The sequence below is a fragment of the Chanos chanos genome, chromosome 7 (genome assembly GCF_902362185.1).
Source record: "Chanos chanos chromosome 7, fChaCha1.1, whole genome shotgun sequence".
NCBI classification, from domain to species: Eukaryota; Metazoa; Chordata; class Actinopteri; order Gonorynchiformes; family Chanidae; genus Chanos; species Chanos chanos.
In genome coordinates, this window is record NC_044501.1 from 17184446 (window position 1) to 17203169 (window position 18724).

An 18724-nucleotide genomic window follows, 5' to 3' on the forward strand; every position below is an offset into this window, starting at 1 on the left:
CAGCCTCGGTGTACACTCTGAACCCTTTCAAACCAAGGTCAGGACTGAGACCAACCCAGTTAAGCCCTTTAGACAAGAGGAGGATGCAGACAAACGACTCATTTACTGCACTTAAATTCGTCATTCAACACTTATCAGCAGTGTTTTATAACGGCCCAGGTTATCACAGTTCAGAGAAACTGCCCATTCCCCTTAACAATCCAAGTCATTAGCACTCACTGGCAATTCCAATCTCTTTTTTTTCTCTTTATATGCCCAATGATCTTTCTTAGGAACCTTTAATATTGTTCCAGTATTTCTATATTCTCTCATGCTGAATAATAATCTAGAGGGATATCAGAGATTAACGGTAAAGATACCATTTAGTCTGCATTATTTGCCAATAATGGCTTTATGTGATTGATCATATATGACAGTCAGGGATATGGATATTAGTCATATTACTGTAGCAAGGGCATGAAATGCTTGTGTAGGGGACAATAATGATGCTTCTTTGTAAGACTTACTACACCTGAAATGGTAAATTTACAGTTTTCTCCACAAACTTTATAAACCCCAAATATTCACAGATACATCTTGGCAATTTGGTGTCAGAAATCCCCTCAAAACATTTTGTTTGTATCCATGGTAACTGGGTGAGAGTACAATGAGAGTGCACTGATGGCAGCCATCAAATTTTGCAAATTGGCAGAAATGTTCTTCTATTTTTAGAAACACTTCTCCTTTCATATCAGACACAAAGTCTGAGAAAGGGGACACCCAAAAAGAAACAGACACAGACATAGACACAGACACCGACACAGACACAGACACAGACACAGACACAGGCACAGACACAAACACAGAAACAGACACAGACACAGACACAGACAAACATGCAAGCATGCACACACACATGCACGCATGCGCACACAGACGCACACGCACACACACACACACACACACACAATGATCCTGTTTAGCAGATCAAGGCCTTTGTCTTCATTTCCCCTCTGCAAAAGAAAGTTGATTTATGATTAAAATTTAAAAAATAATCTCCTTATAATCTCATTCAGGAATAATTGCCCGTCATGTAGCTTAAAGGTACCATCATGTAGCATATTACATAACGGTTATAACCTTACAGTATAGTGATGATCATTATATAAAACATGGTCACAACATGCAGTTCTTTATTCTATCTTAAACACTATAATGCACGCTTGGTCATGACATCAGTGAGGTTATTGTGAAAATAAGACCAAAACATGTGGTGTTACAATGTGTACCGAAGGAATCAGTATCCAGGAAAACAAAACATCTCCATAAAAAAAGAACCCTCCGAGCCAAATGTGCATAAACATTATTATGTGATATGGCACAATCCCCAAGTTTTGATTGGACCTATTCACGGGAAAAATTTGAAATAGGGCATGGGAGATGTAATACACTGAGCTTCCACCAGGGCAGGCACCTTTAAAGCAAACCCAGTCCAACTCTCATACCTCAGCAAGTCAAATTCACCAAACACTTACTTTATTGACAGAAACTTGGAAGAATTTAGGTCTGTTCTCTGTCTGATGGCAGTATACATCTGTAAAATATTTCCTTTTGTTCCAAATCTGCTTCTAGCTACCTACTCCATACGAGAAAGAAACAGAGAAAATGAGAGAAAAGAAGAAAGGAGAAAGAGAGGAGGCAGACATTCAAGCTGCAGGGAAAACAGGGTTGTATATCATTGTGTTGGGACAGAGGAGAGCTTGGATGATACCAGACTTGATAAATCATTTGACGCTGTACTACGTTTTTACTACAACAGCTCAGCAGTCATCATGGGAGCAGAGAGAAACATTCCCTTGCATGTCTTCCCCAGTAGTGCTGACCATTTATGTGTGTGTGTTCATGTGTGTGTGTTCGTGTGTGTGTGTGCGTGCGTGCGTGCGTGCGTATAAAAACGCGTGGGAAAGTTTATTTGCATTGATGTTTGTCTCCCTCTGCTGGTCTAAAGAGGAGTCTGAACTGTAGAATTCAGTGTACCAAAAAGCCAACATGTTAAGATCAGAAAAAACATGACTGTACTGCAGTTTCCTCACGTCTCATGTCCAGTTCCCAGTGATCGTACACAGGTTCTTTCACAGAGCCCAACAAGACAGAATTAACTGATACTAATAATTAGCTGGATGAGCAAAGTGGAAAGCAGCTTCTGTCCAGCACATGCCTGGAAAACAAAAACAAAAACAAAAACAAAAACAAGCTAAATAAAAGAGAAAACAAGAAAAAGAAAAGCTGAATAATGAGAATTGAAGAACACAAAAAGAGGACTAATTTATACCTATAATTAACACATGTATACCTAACACACTTCATAATCCATAAGATCACCAATATCAGACATACTGAATATGTGCTAAGAGCTTCCAAAAAGTCATACAGTGAAGACAGTGACACCAGTTGGTTACAAAAAAAAACACACAAACAAACAAAGAATACTCTGTTATTGTAATAAGATGTTTTGAATTGTTTATCTGTGTCCAGTTAATATGTTCTGTTTGAAACTGTGGACTGTAAGAGATCCCTGTGTCTCTAACTAATTCAGTACAATCCCCCAACATTTAGCTATACAGTGGCATAGTTCCTACGCTCATAAAAAAAGCCAATTCATATGTGCGTATGAACGGATCAGCACATTGGAAATAATTGCTCTATAATATAACTCATGCATTTTATCTAGACAGAGATTAGAGGACACATTTACACATGTACATTTATACCAATGTTCTCCTGAATCAGGAATACCTACTTACCCATGATCTTGTCCCCTGAGGCTGTCCCCAGTTCTATGTGACTGAGGCTGGCGCACACTTCATCTGAGATGAGTGAAACTACATCTTTTCTTTGCATTGAACAATCTGCTTAACAAGGAAATATGATGTGGACCAAAAAAAAAAAAAGAAAACATTACAAGGAAACAAGGAAACAAGGCCCATTGCATTCTTCAAAAGTCTGGCTACCATGAAATCCAGTTATGTGGTCACAGTTTTGTTTATTAAAAGAATTTGTTTCATCTGTCCTCTCCTGTGTGTTTACTGCAGGGAGATTACAATTTTTCTGCTCACTGGTTTTGCACTGATATAATTTTCAAAACCATGTGAAAGTGTTTTACAAATTTGTAATGGGATGAAAGGAACGTCCCTGACCTTCTGTATTTTACAGTCATAGGATTTTAGGCATAAAATTGTTGATATAATAGAACATGAAAAGGTACATTAAACTGGAGGGTTGTGATTTTCTACCGAAGTTTTCAAAGAGCTGTCTGTTTTAGATGTTTGTAATCAGAAATATGTGTGCTGGGTTGTGGTCTGCTGTATTGTCAGGGCTGAGATTCAACTCTAAATTGTTTGTTAATTACAATTAATAAATCAATGTTTGCTTGAAGTTCACTGTCAATGCTTTGGGAACCTTTTTCAGAATTTGAATTTTAAGTGGTTACAGCAACCGTTTATATAATTTCATTTATATAAAAATATTATCAGTGAAATGTTTTAAAATATTACTATTTGGCAAATTCTTAGACAGGCCTTACTTTTCAAGATAGCCCCACACAAGGTATAACATAACACAGCCATGATCTGTCAAATCTAAAGATTATTCTGCTTATGAAATTGATGCTTATTTACTGAAATCTCTGCATGTACTTTTGTGTCAGTCTTCAACTTGAAAAATGAAGTTGGAGAGTGCCTCACATCAGGTTTTATGATAGTATCTGAAATTACATTTACCCTTTACCCTTTGACTAATGGACAATCACCAGGTTAGCAATGGTGAAGTGATCAAAGGGGTAGATTTTTGCCTCTTACACAATAAAACCTATAAAATCTGTGTGTAGAAGCTGTCTTTTTCAAGCACATCAGCAGCACAAACTGATTATACAAGAGTAAGTTCCAGGATATTGTCATCAATATCTATGACTAAAGCATGTTCATAAACACAGAGCATAATAATTTAGATAAGATAGAAATAGGGAGTTGTTTTTCATCACCATATCTAAGCATCATACCTGGAGCTGTGCAAACAATGTTTTTGAAGTCCAAAGAGAAAAAAAATACAGTTTTATAATATTATGATGTCAGCTCCATGTAAATACTGCATAGAGAGATTATGGCAGTATATGAAAATAGAATGCATTTCCTCACAGATTTGTACCTTTCATTCTCTAAATATGTTTGTGGCTCTTATACTTTCACCTTGTATGATTTTTGTGGTCAGGATGGCCGAGCGGTCTAAGGCGCTGCGTTCAGGTCGCAGTCTCCCCTGGAGGCGTGGGTTCGAATCCCACTCCTGACATGTCATTTAACAACTGCTGTAGTTCAGGCTATTTACCTTACAGCTGCCATGGAGGTGTCCGCATATGTACCAACAAGAACTGATGTATGGACTGAGCCCCTGCAACTTGTCTGATCTGGAATCAATCTCCAATCTAAAATTTCAATCATTAATTATTGCTGGTGTGTGCATCCGTCCCCAGGCCAGTTAGCAATCTGGCCAGAGGCTGGTGTCCAGTCATATTCAGAAACTGAAGAGCAGACATGCCTGTGCAGTAATTTTTCTGAGAAAAGTACTAATTTACTGCAGCATGAATGACAATCTGCCTATGTACGACTGTCCTCCACAACGGAGGACAAGACATTGGACCATTATCACACTATCAGACACCGGACCACTATCTTTATACCACTATCAAAGAACCCATTCAATACTTTTCCTTGTGCACCCCTTTCTGATGTATTTATTGGATTCTTATGGTCAGACCACCTGATGAATGGGTCTTTGGGCACCTCCAGCCAGTGTCTCTCCTCCTTCAAAGGTAGTATGGCCAGTAGCTCCCTATATCCAATGTCATAGTTCCTCTCTGTGGGAGTGAGACGATGAGAAAAGGAAGTGCATGAGTGAAGTTTTCAGGAACATTGTGACAGAACACTACCCACTGCCGCCTTCCATCTGAATGTTGCCTTCAGAGATCATGAACCCCAAGAAGGAAAACTCAGAAATGGATTCACAGTTGCTGGATTTGACAAGCTAACGGACAGGGATAATACAGGTAGTTCTTGAGGAGGCGCTGAAGGACTTAGTGAATGTGATAAACACACTCATGAAGAGATTCTGAAAAAAACAGGATGTCATCTAAGCACACAAAAATGAACTGGTTTAACATGTTGAGGAGAATGTCACTGAGTAGAGCTTGAAAGACTGCTGGAGCATCTTCGTACCAGATAAGGAGAAAATTCTTCTCTGAGGAGAACAGGCACCAGGGAGGAAGTCAGTGGCGAGGCTGAATGGGCAATGAGAAGAAAGGCTGATTGCCCTTTTCATGCTGAAGGCTTCTTTAAGTTGAAATACTCAGGACAAAATTGGGACACTTAAGAGGAAAAATGGACTCCAGAGATGGCAAAGAGACAGGTGGATTGACAAGCGGGCTGCCTCTTAGTCACAGTACCAGTGGAGCAGACAACGTGTAGACTGTACTGCACCAACCAAAAATAGCCCATGACCATTGAAATCTTGGGAGAACTGATTAAGTGACAGCAATAAACAGTTGCCTTTTAAGTTTATCCACTCATTAGTTCATAAAGGCAATAAACAGTTTCCTTACATCCATTTATGATTGTATTTTATTCTGATTACTTTGCAACAAAATATTTCAGTCTCATGTAAAAAAAAAAAATTTGATTGATTTAATGGTTCTGGCACCCCAAGACTCTATCGTTTGTTGTGGTAACGCATTTTGCTTGCATTGTGAATCATTATCTAAAAATACGTGATCAACTATGATAACGTTAACCTTCATAACAGTAAGTGGAACCTTTGACTTTTATCTGATGAAAGAGTCTATAAAAACACCTATTAGTCCTGGCCAAGTGTTTCCACTGACAACTGACAGATCTGATCTGAGGAACAATACACCTGAACAATGTTTCACACTGTGGGGTTGATCCTTCTTTTTCTCTTTTTGCAGGATGGCGTTGGAACCCCAAACAGGTGAGATTCTTTCACTACGATGTCACGACTTCGTTGTGCTTTTTTTTTTTTTTTTTGTAGTTTTTTTGTATTTGAACTCCAAAAGGTCTTCTTGTGAAGTAATGTCTGTGATTTCTTTGGCAAGTCCTATAACATTTCCTAAAGAAGAAAAATATTTACAATATTTATACCAGTTAATAATCAGCAATTATAAGAGTTAAATATTCACCAATGAGCTGAACAAGTAAAGGCTTCTGTGTTTCTTTAGGAAAGTTTATTTTTGCCCCAATGCTGTTATGATACTACTCTCCCATGTTCATTTCGAGAATGTTGCCTCATTGAATTCACCGATGAAAATAGTTAAATACACTCATGTCACTCATTACAGAGAGGAAAAGGGCAGTATGGAAGCAGCCCATGACTACACTAAGTACCATACCATGCCTGAGGTATGTGAACCTGGTTATACATGCAGCAGTTCTCTCCATGGTTATGGCATCTGATAAACCCACTGTAACCTCACTCATGAATATTCCTGCATTAATCCAAAAAAATTCTTCTCACAGATTTCGGCTTGGATGGACCAGATAGAGAAAGATAACCCTGATGTTGTGTCCAGCATAGTCTATGGGCAGACATATGAAAAAAGAGACATAAAACTACTCAAGGTAAAAGATTTCTCATATTTCTGTATCTCAGAGCCCAGATATAGGGTATTTACAGTATTCTTGATTTCTCTAAGGGAAAGCATAACAATGAAGTTAGGATTTCTTGTGCTTATGTGAAATAACTGATGATGACTTGTCATTATAGAGGAGACTCTGGTTTGCTTTTATTGTCATAGATTTTCGGAGCTTCAGAACATTCTTGTCTATGAATTGTTTGATTATGTAAAAGGGGACTGAGATAAGCTGAGACAACTATCTTGACGAAGTGCTTACATGCATCAAGAAACGCTTGTCAGCAGCTACAGAGTGCGTGTGTGTGTGTGTGTGTGTATGTGCGCGCATCAATCAATTCATGTGTATGAACAGCACTTTGCATCCATGAGGTAAATGATGGAGATTGTGTGTGTGTGTGTGTGTGTGTGTGTGTGTGTGTGTGTGTGTGCGTGTGCGCACCATGTATTGCTATCTTTCTGAGGACTGATAAGTCCCCAGTAAAATAGCATAATCTGAAAAAAGTGTGTGGTGGGGACCAAAATACTGGTCCCCATCAGGAGAATAACGTTTTTCTAAACCATATCATTGTTATTGATAAAAACAAAAAGCGCCATGACATTTCTTTGGTTAAGGTTAAGGTTAGGGTTAGGGCTTGGGTTAGGAATAGGGTTAGGGCTAGGTTAGTATTCTTTAGTTACAAAATAACGGGAATCAATGGGGAGTCCCCACCAGGATATGAGTACAAACTTAGGTTGTCTGTGTGTGTGTGTGTTTTACTTTACAGATAGGCATAAAGTCCACAGGGGTCAAGAAGGCTATCTGGATGGACTGTGGTATTCATGCCCGAGAGTGGATATCACCAGCATTTTGTCAGCACTTTGTCAAGGAGGTGTGTCAGTAATAAAAAGAGACAACCTTTGAAATATACAGATACATACTGATCTCCCAATATTTATGCTGATCCAGCTAAAAAATTTCATTATAAGTTGTACAGATGAAAGTGATGTCAATTTTATGACTGTCAGTGTTCGTTGTCTGATTTAATCATTATATATGAGATAGTACTTATCGCTAAATTTCAGCAAACATTCCTGACAAAGCTGTTCTGCAGATTTCATACTGAATGAACCGCCTCTCCGTTTTCCAATTAGATTTTGAATGCATATAAAACAGACCCTAAGATGAATGAGATGTTTAAAAACATGGATTTCTACATCACCCCAGTGCTGAACATGGATGGGTACATATACTCCTGGAAAGACAATACAGTAAGACCTGTTACCACTGCTGTTATGTCGAAATGAGTTCAATTGGCCTTGTCGCTTTGGATATGTGTGTCACTCAGGTTCATTCTCCTGTTCAATCACACATAGTTAATGAAGGCTGATCAGACATGTGTTAATGGGTAGAGCAAAGCAGACAATGCTGCTCTCCAAATGTATTATGGCATTTGATGGTACAGTGCAATGCAATGAAAACACAGAGACTGAAGTAACTTAGACTGGACTTAGACTGCAGTTACTGCTGTGTGAGGGGGGACAATTAGCATAAATTGGTAAAAAACAAAACAAAGAGAAGAAAAAAAAACAACATGTTTGTGTGTGTGTGTATGTGTGAGTGTGTGTGTGTGTGTGTGTGTGTGTGTGTGTGTGTGTGTGTGTGTGTGTGTTTGTGTGTGTGTGTATGTGTGTGTGTATGCACGTGTAGGTAAGGGTGCAATGAAACAAACATATTACTACCTATCTTATCAATGTCTGAAAGACAGTTTATTATCTCTGAAAATAATTAACTGATGTTAGTTTGAATCCACTAATGATCTTGTATTCCTGTTAATGGTCTCAGTCTTAAGTTATGTCTTGTTTCCTTACTCTCAGACTCGACTGTGGAGGAAGTCCAGATCACCTGGCACCGGTAACTGTACATGTTTTGGAACAGATCTCAATCGCAACTTCTATGCCAACTGGGGCAGTGAGTATATGTTCATGTCTATGATTTGAATTTCCTAAATATTTTTACATGGAATAGCTGAAAACACACAGTGGTCATTTCATTAGAAACAGGTTATACCTGTCTTTGCCTCCACAACAGGCTGAAGTCTCCAGTGCAATGTATCAGAAATATTCCTGAAATATTCCACAGGGATGTTTGTCCATAATGACACATCACTGCGGATTTGACAGCAACACCAAATGCAGACTCTGCCACTGGTGCAATGCAAGATGGTGTGGGACTTGTTTGAACAAAAAGTATTTTTCCACTCCTCAATTTTCCACCATTGGTGACCATGTGGTCAAAGGAGCCACTTGTTTTTCGGTGAAGGGTGGAACCCATTGTGGCCACCTGCTGCTACACCTCTTTCTTATTTCATGCAGTTTCGTCCAGCTTATCAGTGCCCGATTCCCATATTTGTCTAGTGCTCGTCAATAGTCAGGAAGGTTGTGGACGACCATATGTCTCCTCAGATACATGTAGAGTCCACTCCCAATTCTTTTCACCAGACAACAGAAGACTTTTCTGGTTCATGCAACACTCCCCAGATTTGTCAAGCACAGATCTCCCATCCTACCCAATGGGAGATGTAATTGCAGTGATGCAAAGTGATGCAAAGCCAGACACAGCAGGACTGGGATCTGAACCCAGGTGTCTGGCCTATCCTCTTTTCCACTGCACCACCCAAGCCCAAATGCCAGTCTCCTCTACCAACTCCTGTCAAAAAGCCCTTTTCGTTCAAACTATTACCACTAACTGGGTGGGGTTTTTTTTGTTTTTGCCTTTCTTGGGAAACAGTAGACACAATGCAAAAATCCTAGTTGTGTGAAAAACAAAAAATCCTACTTGTGTTATTTCTGAAAAGAGGGAACTATAGGGAACTATCTCACATGACATTAAGGTTCACCTGAACAATTATGTATCTGATTCAGGTCCACCTGTTTTATACAGCAAGCCTGTCTGTGTGGAGCAGTCCATTTTTGTGAACGGGGTGCTGAACTAATGAAGTTCCCACTGAGTGTAGATTACATGTGCTAAATGCTGCTTTGAAATATAAAGCATGGAATAGTCTGTACTAAATGCCAACAGTAAAAACACACACCACACACACATACATACATAAACACACATACACACACATTTACTATTATGTTTTGTGCTTACAGTGGTAGGAATTTCTAGAAATTGTTGCTCAGAGGTGTATAATGGGCCGACTGCTCTGTCGGAGTCAGAGGCCAGGGCGGTGACCGATTTCGTGGGGGCCAGGACAGATCAGATCCTTTGCTTCCTCACCATCCACTCCTATGGACAGCTAATCCTCATTCCCTATGGGCATCCCAATATCTCAGCACCCAACCATGATGAGTTGGTACGTACCTCAATACACATAAAGAGTTAAACACTAATACAAACTGACAGGCATAGACAAATACAAAGGTAACAAAAAATATATGGTGTTTTTTTAACTTCATTTTTGTTCCAGTCATTGAGGGGTCAATCCTTAATGCCAACATAAGTCAAAGTTGAGGACAGCGACTGTACAACTAATTCCAGCATTTAAAAAAAACAAAGAAAACAAAAAAACCAAAAAACGAGTATGAGATTTGGGGCCACAATATTCATTTGTTTATGAGGTGAGACCTTTCTCTCATGTGCTGTTATTGTGAATGGGTTTGTCCATAGATGGAGGTGGGTCTTGCTGCAGCCAGTGCTATCAAAGCTGTTCATGGTATGGACTACACAGTGGGAACATCCCCTACGGTGCTGTGTAAGTGTTGAGCAATCACTCTCTGACCAATTAGATGACAAGAAGCATCTAAAGACAACTCCTTACATAAAATGTCCCTGATTAAATTCCATGTCTTTTAGATTTCCAGTGATCATTCTTTGTTATTTATGGTCCTTTGAAACACATTTCAGCATTCTGAATTACACTTACACTTCTCTTATGTGAAGCTTTTTTTGTAACTATCCAAAGATCATTGTTCTGTCTTGTGCTTTCCTTTTGCTTAACAGTTTAGAGACGAGTTGAACATTTATCAAACAGTTCTATTAGTGCAGGACTATGTACTGTGGTCTGGCTTCATGTGACTTCAATTAAGAAACTTTAAAATCAGTACAACCTCTTAACTCACTGAATCTTGCACTTAAATGCGTTATATTCATATTATTTTTTTTAATGTGTTCCTATTTAAGTTACATTTATTTTTCTCATCTTTTCGTCAATGCTACTTAAGAACAGCGTTTGAGAAATCCTGTGATGTAATGGAAACTTTGATTTTCACCTCCACAGACCCAAACTCTGGTTCATCCCGGGACTTTGCGCGTCTCATTGGCATTCCATACTCCTTCACCTTTGAACTGCGGGACAAGGGTGATCATGGCTTTAAGCTGCCAGAGGATCAGATCAAACCCACCTGCGAGGAAGCTTATGCAGGCGCTCTCTCCATTATTACCTACGTTCACGACAAGGTCCACGGCTCTGCCGTTACAGCGACAGCCACTCTGTGGACCACGCTGCTGGCCTCTGTCGTTTCCAGCGCTCACCTGCTCTAAGTCTAAATCAGCCCTCCTCTTTTCTTTTTCTTGCTTTCCTTCTGTACCTCCTGTCTTTCTGAATGGTGTTTTTTTAACCACCTGCTTCAGTTCTCCAGCCCGTCCATGTGCTTTTTGTACTGATATCCATTATCAACAGATCTGATTCAACCCATTAAGTTGAATTATGCATTGCTTTTAATTTGCTTTTAATTTGCATGACTGCAGCAGGGTGTGATCTTCCATCTCTTTTTGCCTCAGTGTAAGAGACATGCCTTTATAAAACATCTTCAACATCTCCATTTCAACTCAGTTATTGAGCACAGGCTAAAGTTCTCAGAGTCTTTAAATGACAGCTATAAATCTAAGACATAAATGTTAGATGTTAGACAACTTCAACATCTCCATTTCAATTAATTTATTTAGCACAGGCTGAAGTTTTCAAAGTGTCTAAATGTCAGCTGTAAATCTAAGATATAAATGTTAGATGTAAATATGAAATATCTGAAACCATTTGGTTTGCCAGATTTGCTTCAAGTATATTTATGTGTGTATGTGTATGTGTGTGTGTGTGTGCGTGCGTGTGTGCGTGCGTGTGTGCGCGTGAATGATGTGTCCTTGAATTGGGAATGCAAAAAAATGCTAAAGCAGAATGTATATCACCTATGTTAACAGAAAATATTACATATTAGTAGTCAATAATAAGAAAAAAGAGAAAACAAATAAACAATCCCTTTTTTCCAACCAAGTAAATTGTCCTTCATATAATGTGAGTAAATTAGGCACTTCAGTTGTGGCTGTCATCAGTGTTTCTATGTTTTATATGAGCTCCTTCATAAACACACCAACAAGTTGTCAGCATAAAATTGTGTACACTACCTCAGATGTAATGAACCTAAGCTCTAAGTCATTAACATAAATGTAATTGTTATGAAATGTATCCAATGAGACAGTTTTTAAGTTGTCATGTGTGTTAAACAATCCAGAAATTGTATAATTTCTTTTCCTTTTTTAAATTTAAAAGTAAAGCAAAATCAAGGTTCCACCTGGTGATTGTTGAGTGGCCACCAGATGGAGACACAGTCTCAAGTTGCTGGGGTCCAAAGAATCTGCTCCCCATCCGATGACTGACTTTTTGAGTTTGACCAGTTTTTCTTTCTATTTAAACATGTTTGTAAGATTTTGGTCTTCGTTTGATTTATTCTATTCTCCCCATACAAGTAAGTAAGTAAATTAATTTGCGACATCAATGGATTTGCACTATTTCTGTTCGAATGTGGTCTTCAGTCCACTTTTCTGCTTCAATTATGAATGAATTCTTATCAAAAAATCCCATTCAGCTGTTGGGATGATAAAATAGAATCACTGATATTCACATCATTTTTTTCTGTTTCTATCCTTAATCTCAAAAGGACTCTCTTTATGCAGCATTTTTCAAGACCCCTCCGGTCTCTGTTACTGGTTTAAACCATTGAGTTGTAAGTTAGAGATAAAACAACCTTGCAAGGAAAAAAAGATGTTTGAGAGCAGTTAATATTTATTAGATGACTGATAAATTACATGGAAAGGTACCTTCCTGAAAAATGCAATCAAGTTCAAGGCCATGATACTTATTGTATCAGCACATTTGATTAACTTGAGAACTTGAGAAAGGGTGAGATCAAAGACCCACTACTATGTTTCACCAGTAACATGAGATTCTTATCAATGGAAATTTACCTCTTAAAACTCATGTCTCACCTAATTTGGCTCCAATTCTTGGTTCCAATTCTATTTATATCTGACAGTTATTTTAGTTCAGTTCTCCCACCCAACTGCCTCTCTCTGGGCAGTATTTATATTTCGATGTGATATAGGGAAGGTAACTATTTAACTTTTCACATGACACTTTGAAGGACATGGCATAATGCAAGCGCCACAGTTTATGTTTTAACTACTGACGTCTGACCTTTGACTATATGGAATATTTAACAACCATGAGACAAATAGAAAGAAAGAAAGAAAGAAAGAAAGAAAGAAAGAAAGAAAGAAAGAAAAAAAGAAAGAAAGAAAGAATTCCCAGTGATTGTGTTGGTTATTTGCATGAAGAGGACAGTATTGCTCTTGTTCATGTATCAGACTGCAATGTTTTTGCCATAATAAAGCTGACAGGTCAGAAACACATTTTCTTATGGTGCTCTTGTATGTTATGCCAAGTGAAAAAAGGTTTTAGCATATTGGCGACAGTTTAGTGGATGTGTGTGTTAGAGGGTGGGGGGAGGGGGGGGGGGTGACACATGTAACAAATCAGAAAAATGAGAGGAAAAAAATGAGAGAGAATAGAAAAACAATAGCAATCTTTCCTTCTCCTTTGTGGGCGAGTTCTCACGTTGTCTTACTTTTGAGAATTAATAGGTATGCATCTATGTGTTTCCTTTCACTAATTTTGTGCCCTAGGTTCAAGAGTCACTCTGCAGTCCTCAACTCTTCCTGTTCCACAGAGGAAATTCAGTAGAATTTGAACAGGAAAAGAGTACACTCACTGGTTGAGATTCACGACTAAAAACTGAGATCTCTCTAACTTTAACACCTCATTCATACTTTCGTTCACTGTAGTCATGAAGTGGAAATTTAGTTGTCAACAAAGTAGACAGGACATACTGTGTTCAAAGGGTATGAAGACAATAATAGAATGCTAAACAGACAATTCATTTTATGTGTTGTATTTGTTGCTATCCATAACTGTTGATGGCTTATTTTCTGTGCTAGCACAATTTGGAAAATGAACAATAACTATAACATAAAAGTAAATTTGATATGTGTGTGCAATCCAATCATAATATGTTAGCATGCTAACTCCTCCTAACCCTGATACTGGATGCAAAGCAAATAAACCTCTACATATTGTCAACCACTGGTTTATAGAGGCAGGGGCCACACAAACCATTTCCGAGAAGCATTTTGATGCTATGTCTGTAGCAAGAGGTTTTGGTAATCACTCATAGACTTAGCGTTATTAATAGAATAAGTCAGAGCGGCCCAGACTCCGAGGCCATTAGGCAGACTAAGAGGAACTTAATTGTTTCCTGAGTGTCTGGAGCTGGGAGCTGTAAGAGGAGGGTAATTAAATCGCTTCCTCCATTATCAACCTTTTTTTTTTGTTCAGGATCTTAATTAAAGGGGTTAATTATGAGCTCTGACAGGGGTCGTCTCCCTTCTTGACAGGAGGTCTTTTGTCCTCCTTATCCAGTCATTCTACCTTCTCTGTGCAATTTAGAGGTCAGACAGGGTCATGATCAGTGGTACTTTTGTACTTGAAAGTAATCATTGCCTGCGTGCATGTAGTTGACAGTGTGTTTTCTGCTACTAGATAAAGGGTCTTTAAGGGTTGTTTATATATCTTGAGAACAACAGCCAAACAGCCTTGAAGACAACTATATTAGCTTTATGTAATTTTGCTTTTGTTTTTGCTATCCACTGTTAATGTTAAACTGTTTTCAGTGTTTGTTTTTTTTAATAAGCCCCGTGTAAAGTAATGGATTTTCTGAAAAGTTACCAATCAAACATGGGACACAAACAAAGAGAAAGAGAGTGCGTGAGAGAGAGAGAGAGATTACAAAAATATCTTGAGAAATGAAGGTTTTATAAATATCGCTGACCCTCTCTAGTTCAGGCACAATTAGTACATCAAAAAAGATGAAATAGTACATCAAAAAAGATTAACCCAAATTCATGGGCTGGACAAAGTTGCACTGAAGTAATACTGTCCTGATAACAGACAAAGCACTGAGGATGCCTTAGGATGTGTCTCATCAGCATCTTCACCTTTGCTGAAACATTGTAAACATTGTAAACACTAAGCACAAACTCACCGCCGCTCCTGAGGAGTGTTGCAGAAAGTGGGTTTAGTGAAGAGTTAGTAAACTCAGAGCAAGTAGTAAACCTCCTAACAGAAGAGTCCTATGGCTTCATTCTCCTGACAAAACAAAGCCATAGGGCACTTCTATTAGGAGGTTTACTACTTGTTCTGAGTTAACTAACTCAAAGTTTTCACTAAACCCGCTTTCTGGAACACCCCTCTGTTCAGTAATGAGTTAATACCAGTGTGTTTGTTTGCCTTTGGTGAAAGTGATATTGTTTATTCACACTTCAGTTTAGATGCTACATCTCCTTTACAATGATCCGCAACCTAAAAGAAGAGGCTGAATTCCCAGATTAAGTTGGATAAGGTGTGGGTTTTCTACTACGGGACAATGCAAAGGGTAATGCAAAATTTTAGCTCATGATTTGGTACTGAAAGTCCATTCAAAGCTTGTCTAAAGATATGTTCTCATTAGCTCCATTTCACAGAATTATCCAAATTATATTTTGAAAATACTGGCTGTCAAACTGTTTTGTTACATACAAACATTTTTGAACCATCAGCCCTTCTGTAGTGTACTTGTATTAAATTGTCTTTATCCCAGTTCACTGTTAATTCTTTTCCATTTTGGGACCCAGGACCTCTGATTGCACAAACTTGTGGGGGAGGGTTAGGGCTACTGTCTTGAACACTGGTGCACCATTAAATACGTGTTTTATGGCCCGATTCAGACTTCCTTTGAGTTGACAGGGATCCAAATGTTAAACGAGACAAGAGCTGCAGCTGGGTATGAACACACCATTACACAGTGTCGCAACACTCTATATTAATAAAGTATCCCACTGTTTTTATGGTGCCTTTGATTACATCTATTTATCTTCCTGGGCTCATGAACCATGGGCATTGATGCAGTCTGTTTCACCAAATGCAATGCTTGGGCCATAAAGCCTGCAGCTACCAGCTATAAAAAGAATATTTTTTTAATGCTAACACTTTTATCATATTTATATCATTAAGTCTCTGCATTTTCACAAAAAAGTAACAACGTGTCCTTGATAAGCTAAAAGGATACAGATACTCTGAAGCTGAGCTTCTGTCACATGTCTGCTAATATGCTCCTAAAATTTGTTTATAGTTAACAAATGTACATATCACATTGTGAAGACTCTTCCATCTATGTACATTTGGTCATATGAATGTCTGATCTGCCTCCAAACATATTTACTTTTGTAACCATTGTACTAAAAATTCCCTGACATATGTCCGAGTTCCGTTCTGACCGACCGGTCGGTTCTCGAAATGGACGTATGTTAGCATGGCATGTAGAAGTCATATACCTGTACAGCATTCTTTTATCCTACTCAATCTCTATCATGATTCTCATTTTTTATTAACAAGCTTTATGAATTGACATTTTATATGATTCTGTAGGGATTTCTTTTTCACCACCTCAGACTCTTTAGTTCTTTTTTTTTTATCATTTTTATGTTTTACGTTATGCAAGCTCTATCGTGATTGTCTCAGTTTTGTTTAACCAGTTTTATGAATTGACTTTTTTTAATCACTCTTGCTTTGTTATTATCTTTGTTATTGACTTTGTTATTATTAGACTTCATATTTGCCAAACCTTTCACTGCTTCCTGGAGACCGTGGAATGGGACAACTGTAGATCACATGCAATCACATTAATTTTTTTTCCTCCTTCATATTGGTTGATTACATTCATTTTCAATTCCAAATCGGGCGTCTTCCTCGGCTTCTTGCCAGATCTATCAGCAGGTGATGGGTTTTTCCTCTTTCTCTTCATCTTCTTTGGGGTTTGATATAATAATGGCTTAATCTAGCACAAAAATGCGTTAGATTTACTTGAATAATGTGTGCTTACCGAATGGCAACTGAGAGCAAGAACTGAGAGATACTGTGATGTACACAATGCCAGGATATCGTCTGATGGTCACTATGATATGCACACAGCTGTTAGCACCAGAGGACATACAACCACGAGTAATTTTTGTATTTATATATTTTTCTTTATTTTTTCCCCCATTTATACAGTTTTTTTTTTTTTGGTCATTTGCATGGATGTTCATAAGTCACATAGGTCATAAGTAGGGAAGTGGCTGTATTCCATACCATTTTTACACAGGCTCAATCATGTGTATTTGGAACAGTTAGTAAGCTAGTGACTAAATGTTCGCATTCAAACCAAAACATTAACATGCAAGCTAGGATCAAACTCTCATTAAACCTATAATTAAGATCTACAACAAGCTACACACACACAAAAAATGGGGGTAACAACACATTACAGCCATTTTATTTATTGGGCATTCTGTTACAAGACAGAACAATGGGTTTACTGCATCTTCTGTATAGCATTGTTCCAAACGTAACAATAAACACAAGTCCAGTTGCAGCTGCCACTCCAGCTAAGATTACCAGCTCAATGGGTAAATCTAGGAGATGAATTCAAAAACTTTATTTGCATATATATTTTACTTAGCCATTCACATCTACTCGAGTCGAACTTCAGGATATCAACCCTACAATTGTCACTTGGTAAAATCTGGTGAAAGTCTTGCAACTGAGGTACTAAGCTGAGGTCTTCTGGTGGTTTTGCTCCAACAAAGATTGGGCCAAGACTTGCCTGGCCCTCCCACTTAGAACATTTAAGGCCCAAAAAGCCAATTAGCTTAGACACAAGAAAGAAGTTGGTGGCGTAGGAAATAAAAGATTCAAGAAAGGGAAGAGTATACCTTCGGCAGTTAGACTTCTCCCCTTTCTTAAGGTGCAGTGAGTCTCGCAGCAGCCACATGACTCATCATTGCCACTTAAATCAGTCCATCTGTAGAACAGAGGTTAGAGTAGAGTCACTATGGGCAAAATCTACCTTTGAGGAACACCAAAAACCCACCTGTTATCTCATGCCAAAAATGAGCAAGTCTTGTGCACGCTATCTGTAGGGGCAGAAGCTGTGGTTTCCCTCAGATGACAGGTAATAAATATCTGAAGAAAACACCTGGATAAGGACCATTTGAGCACACAACAGGAGAAAGCTGAGAGTATCATATCTAAATACAGGCAGACGAAGGATTCATTTTTATTCATTTCTAGAAAACTTGTAGCTGTACTTACCGAGCCTCTGTCATCTTGCTGAAACTGGAAGGCATCTAGTTGAAAGTGAAACTTGTCATTCTGGACCCTAGGCAAGAACTTAGATCTTGAACTAGTCCGCTTAGAATTAGTCATACATCTACGACTAGGGTGAAGGAATAGATTATTGAATCCTCAGTCATCTGTAAAGATACAAATATACTTTGTAATATGGATAAAATCTTGAGGTTCAACACTACCCAATACTTTCCATTTAAAGAATCAAGGGTTAGTAGATACTGTTGGTGCGCTTCCACAGCCTTGAAGCTCAGATTCAAAGATCAGCTTCAGAGCAGGTTCATCAAATCCAAGTGGTGGACAGTCACCAATGGTCATATCTGCTGGATTGATGAGCTGGCCATTTCCCAGGAAATCTTGCCACACATGTACCTGGACAGAGTTCTCCGCACACTGAATTTGGACACTGTTTGCTGCCACAGGTTGTTGTTGAAAGTCCACCAGTATTTTTGGCTCAATCTCCTCCTCAAGGTTAAGAACAGGACCCTGCACAAGATTCTCCCTGCACTGTCGGAGAAAGTACCTCCTTTTT

At 38.5% G+C, this 18724-nt stretch overlaps 1 protein-coding gene and 1 non-coding gene across 2 annotated transcripts; both read left to right on the plus strand.

Annotated features, from left to right (window-relative positions):
• Window positions 1–4240: 4240 nt before the first annotated feature.
• trnal-cag (transfer RNA leucine (anticodon CAG)) lies at window positions 4241–4323 on the plus strand. The gene has a single exon. It is a non-coding gene; the product is annotated as a tRNA-Leu (tRNA).
• A 2075-nt stretch (window positions 4324–6398) lies between these two features.
• Window positions 6399–11201, plus strand: cpo (carboxypeptidase O). The gene is made up of 8 exons (XM_030779012.1): window positions 6399–6443; window positions 6561–6662; window positions 7441–7545; window positions 7808–7924; window positions 8531–8624; window positions 9812–10014; window positions 10329–10413; window positions 10939–11201. Exons 1-8 carry the CDS (start codon window positions 6399–6401, stop codon window positions 11199–11201), a joined length of 1014 nt encoding a protein of 337 aa, XP_030634872.1.
• Window positions 11202–18724: the final 7523 nt, after the last annotated feature.

Coding starts and splice junctions, on each gene's coding strand:
- cpo (XM_030779012.1), top strand. CDS start 6,399: ATGGAAGCAGCCCATGACTACACTAAGTACCATACCATGCCTGAG. Junction 7,546..7,807: donor GTCAGCACTTTGTCAAGGAG/GTGTGTCAGTAA, acceptor TTTTCCAATTAG/ATTTTGAATGCATATAAAAC. Junction 8,625..9,811: donor CTTCTATGCCAACTGGGGCA/GTGAGTATATGT, acceptor TTGTGCTTACAG/TGGTAGGAATTTCTAGAAAT.